Source organism: Charadrius vociferus, unplaced genomic scaffold (genome assembly GCF_000708025.1).
Source record: "Charadrius vociferus isolate BGI_N301 unplaced genomic scaffold, ASM70802v2 scaffold1025, whole genome shotgun sequence".
NCBI lineage: Eukaryota > Metazoa > Chordata > Aves > Charadriiformes > Charadriidae > Charadrius > Charadrius vociferus.
In genome coordinates, this window is record NW_009648262.1 from 267 (window position 1) to 5692 (window position 5426).

General features: G+C 39.2%; 1 protein-coding gene across 1 annotated transcript in view; it reads right to left on the minus strand.

The window, feature by feature from the left end:
• Positions 1–2711: 2711 nt before the first annotated feature.
• LOC104285986 (probable global transcription activator SNF2L2) overlaps positions 2712–5426 on the minus strand; it is a 44498-nt gene continuing 41783 nt past the window's right edge. Inside the window, exons 18-19 of the mRNA XM_009884513.1 lie at positions 4168–4254; positions 2712–2762 (exon numbers count right to left, since the gene is read on the minus strand). Coding sequence (XP_009882815.1) covers positions 2712–2762; positions 4168–4254 — 138 coding nt within the window. The remainder of the gene's footprint in view (positions 2763–4167; positions 4255–5426) is intronic.

Consider the following 5426-nt stretch of genomic DNA (forward strand, 5'->3'; position numbering starts at 1 on the left):
AAATCAGGCCATGGTCGAAGAACCCGAAGCCCTGCCAGTAGCACCAGGCTTGGAGCCAGTCATTGATCTGTTGGCTCTTCCCGTTTACCCCCCATCGTTCCCCGCAACCTATGTTCCAACTTGTATCCATTGCCTCTTGTCCTATTACTGTGCAGCTCTGAGAAGAGTCTTCACTGTATCCTCCCATTAGGCAGCTGTAGATAAGCAATAAGGTTTCTCTGACCCTTCTCTTATCTAGACAGAACAAATACAGCTCTCTCAACCTTTTCTTCTATGTCATGTGCTCCAGTCCCCTTAGCATCTTGGTGGCCCACCTCTGGACTTGGTCCAGTATGTCAATATCAATGCACAGCAATAATGATGAAAAAAGAGATGGAAAGGATCTTCTCCAACACCCTGCAGAAGCAAGAGCCTGAACCCCTACCTGCACAGAAAGAGCAACCAGAGTCTGTACTCATTGGGGTGGCAAACGGAGACTCCCATGATGGCAAAGGCTAGAAGCTTGTGGCATCTGGCAGCAGAAGGAAGGCTCCTGCTCCACCTGCAGATCTGCAACTACAGAATAGGTGCAGTGCCCTGGTAGCAGATGAGGGACTGGAAGTTCTGTCTGAGGAAACATTGGAGCCAGCCGAGACTGAACCATGCAGCAGCATCAGGAGGAAGGTAGTAGTGGATTACTCCCTCCTGCGGGGGACAGAAGCCCCCATCTACACTCTAGGGAGGTTTGCTGCTTGCCGGGGGCTCGGATGTGGAGTCTCCCACTCTGGAGACATTCAAACCCTGCCTGGACGCTGTCCTGTGCAACCTGTTGTAGGTGACCCTGCTCTGGTGGGGGGGTTGGACTAGATGATCTCCAGAGGTCCCTTCCAACCCTGACCAGTCTGTGATTCTGTGATGGGAAATTCTGATATTAGGAAAAATGTTTTTTACCATGAGGGTGGTCAAATACTAGAACTGGTTGCCCAGTGAGGCCATATAATCTGCATCTTTGGATATGTTCAAGACTTGAGTGGACAAGTCCTTGAGCAACCTGACTTTCTTTGTGTAGGGGTTAGACCATGTGACCTTCGGAGTTCTCTTCCAACCTAAATTATTCTATGATTCTAACCTTTTTTAACATGGTCTTTATCAAAAACATACATGTCAAGAGAACCTGGAAGCAAATGAGCCAGGACTTGCTGCCAAGAGATCTTTAAAGTCTAATTTTTTTTTTTGTGGAAATTACTGGCATAGTGTTTCAACAATTAAGAACTGGGTACTGGTATCCCTGAAGTATCAGTTTAAGCATTTTATGCAAATATAATGTGTTGCTGGATTATAAGAATTGTGTTAAAGGTTACACGGGAAGTTTTTGAAAAGCAAAATATTGGTAATTTATTAGTAAACTTAAAATTTTGTTAGGACAAGGTTCATTTAAATTGCTGACAAAAAAAAATTGAGTGGACAGATGCCAATAATCTAATTGCAAGTGCGATAAGAAAACATACCCCCCATAAAATCAGAGGTAGATTAAGGCTAATTGGAAATCATTCCTAGCCTAATACTTGAATGAGCCATAATAACAGAGGAGTTTAAATGCTTTACATTAGAGAAAGTTTGTTAATATTTCCCTTATTTGAAAGGGAATAAAAAGAAAGAGGAGATAAATTAAAACTGAGAAATGGTACTGTAACAAATAATAATAAAAGACAGATATGAAAACATCAGGGACCTCTGTAGGGAACTTTTGATAATCATAGAATCATAGAACAGCCCAGGTTGGAAGGGACCTCTAAAGATCATCTGGTCCAATCTTTCATGGGAAAGGGAGCCTAGATGAGATTATCTACCACTCTGTCCAATCGTATCTTTAAAACTTCCAGTGATGGGGACTCTACCAAGTCCCTGGAGAAGTTGTTCCAGTGAATGATTGCTCTTACTGTAAAAAACATCTTTCTTATGTTGAGATGAAACCTCTCCCGGTTCAATTTGTACCTGTTGCTCTTTGTCTTCTCCACATGACATAATGTCTCATGCCATTGCAGTTAGGCAAAGGTGTCAATCCCGTCCCTAATTTAGCAAGAACTAGTGTACAGTTATCAAGAAATAAACAAGAATCCTGCATGTGACCACCATAATTCTTCCTTATGTGATGGGAAAGAAAAAAGAAAAAAAACTCTTGTTACAACAGGAATAAAAGCTTTCTGAAGAACCAGCAATCATTTCTACCATGTTCAGTCATTGTCCAAGGACTGGAAGTTTTGTGAAAGAAAGGATCCTTTATCTTGGTATGATGTTAATGAAAATAATGGAAATCCATCTTCAAAATTCTCCTAACCATTCTCTGCTTTAGCTGAATGCTTCTTTTCAAAGCACAAAACTACTTTAAATCAGATAAAAACTTTCTTGCTTTGACATTAGTCACTTAGCAGGGCTTCACCATCAGTCAAGGACAAGACTGGAATCCAGAAGATTCTAATTACCATACAGCTATAAAAGCGACTTTAAACTGCCATTCTGGAGAGGAAATATCCCTTGAAGTAAGAAGCAGTCCCTTAGGCTGGGGGACTATGGGAAGAGTTTTAAGCTGGTTAAGTTCCTTCTAAAGCATGTTATTTCTATAGCTGATTAGATTTGTCTTAGAAACTGCTTAGTTTTTGAGAACATATAGCTTTTGGAAACAAGATATGATACAATAGTTTCATTGCAGCATATATGAAGAAGATAAAAATTTACCCATTGATGACACCATTTGAGTAGCCTAAATATTCAGCAAAGGATTCCTGCAGAATTATAAGCAATAAACAGAATATTAGACACAGTCTATACAGTGGCCAAAATTATGCATCCCTATATGAAGAAATTATACAAATGGGGTTTGAGTCCTATTATACTCATACACTTGGAATTTGCCTTGTACTCTAATGTTTTCCTGTGACTGCTTTATTTAAAATGCACGGCTTGTAGGAATAATTTCCCTCTGTACGCTTTTTACCAGATTACAAATACAGTAGAACCTAATTAATTTGCACTGGTTACTGGGAGACCCATTTGCAAAATACTGAATTTCATGAGTTAATAAGCAAGTGAGCAAACAATAAAAACCACAATAATACACTACAGGAGATACTTGTTGATTTCTTTGTATATTGTAGCTACATTTTAGTTAGCTTTAGCTCAGTAATGAGAAATGCTACACAGTAAACAAATCTTTGCTGAAAAAAAGGAGGGGTATGGACGGGGGGCAATTTTTGATAGATATTCTAAAGGATTAGCAGTCTCCTAGATAACAAGGTTCTACTATATTGTAGTTTAACCCAGCAGGCAGCCAAACACCATGCAGCTGCTCACTCACTCCTCCTCCCGCCCCAGTGGGATGGGGGAGAGAATCAGGGGAAAAAAAGTAAAATTTGTGAGTTGAGATAAAACCAGTTTAATAGGACAGCAAAGGAAGAGAAAATAATAACAATAATAATGATAAAAGAATACACAAAACAAGTGATGTACAATGCAATTGTTCACCACCCACTGAGTGATGCCCAGCCTGTTCCCAAGCAGCGATTGCCGATTCCTGCCCCCCGGCCAACCCCCATTTATATACCAAGCATGATGTCTATGGTATGGAATATTCCTTTGGCCAGCTTGGGTCAGTTGTCCTGTCTATGCTCCCTCTCAGCTTCTACAGGAAGCCGAAAAAGTCCTTGACTGCTTAGCAACAATTAAAAACATTAGTGTGTTATCAACATTATTCTCATCCTAAGTCCAAAAACATAGCACCATACCAGCTGCTAGTAAGAAAGTTAACTCTATCCCAGCTGAAACCAATACATATATGTTCTACTGTATGGCATTTTAAACTGGTATCTCTATTTTAAAATTTAGTTTTATTTTAAGCACAGGTAGTGGCAAGTTGATATGAAATATCTTAAGCTCAGAAAACTATATTTTTTAAAGATAGTTCCTCAAAAAGAACAAATGCTGTAAAAGTGAATTAAAGGCTGCGGATAAAAATCTGGTGATTGCTCCATTTCTTCACTAATACAGAGGAATGGAATGGAATGCTTCTCAAATGTGTTCTTTTCAGCACAAGTGTTGTAGCCAAAGATGTTCCCTCCCACACTAGCAGTTTTTGACTATGTTAGCCACCTGAATAAAAGAGGCCCCCAAAATCAAATATGACAGACTTACCTCAATATGTTGAAACATATATGGGTGATTGCATATCTTTCTCAATTGCATGATTGTGTTCATAAGAGTTTTTGCCCCACCTTTTCCCTAGGGAAGCAAGCAACACAAATAATATGAAACCCATTTCCTAGCTTGTTAATGAAACTTTTGGAACTCAATTTCAAAAGGAGACATAAAAATACTTCTACCCCAAAGCAGAACACCATATCACCACGAAATAAAAATGAAATAAGGTGCAGTTATCTGGCTGCTCAAATTAAAATATCATGAGGATGATATCAAAGACTTCCAAGTAACCTGGAAAGTGTATTACATCTCATATCTGTCTATAGCAGTCACAATAAGCACTTACTGCTTATTTCTACTGCTCATTTATGAAACCATGTAAACTGTAAACAGCAAAATATTATCAGGTGTTCCACTAAGCTGGGATGGTTACAATCTAATAAGCACTGATGAATACATTTGGTTACACTATATTAAGATTGCTTAACACTTCTCTAATACTTCTCACTTTAAGGTCCCATTTTGATTTGCTATATACTCTGTGAAACTGTTAACAGAGTTGGTACAATTTCCAAACTCACTATGTCACTCAGGTGAAATTATTTTAAAATATCTCAGCCAAAACAATTCAGACATTTCCAAGAGTGAGATTAGGAAAAATTACATTATGTGATCATTTTATATTCTGGTAAATTCATCTCTGGAAGGGAACTGACATTTGATTCAGGGTAGTCCACATGTCAAAGTCTACTGTTGAACCCTTGAAAGTCGATCTCAATTTGCTCCAAATGGCAGTTTGTATTTGTTTATGAAATGTTTACTAGAGCTCTGCATACTAATAAATTCTCTCTAGTTTGAGCAGATTGCAAGACAGAGCTGCAGAATGACAGTGTTTTCCCTGAAACCTTTGTTATTGGATCTCCGAAGCCAAGAGTTCTCAATGACCACCACCTCCTTCTGCTGGCACCAGGAAGCATGAATAAGAGAACCTGATGAATTACTTACAGAAAAGAAAAAACTTGGAGGATGGGGAAATATTTGACCTATGAGTATGAGGGAGTTGAGATTGCAATGTTCTGGACAAAGAGACTAGAAAGCTAGAGGACAGCAGAGGCAATTAGAACTGCTTAAGACAAAGAGTTGGGCAGGGAAGCAAGGAAGAAAAAGCAGAGAGAAGATTCTGAACTAGTGAAGAAGAGAAACCAGAGAGGTAAGCAGAAGGCTGGGATGCAGAAGGAAATGGGGAGGGGGGG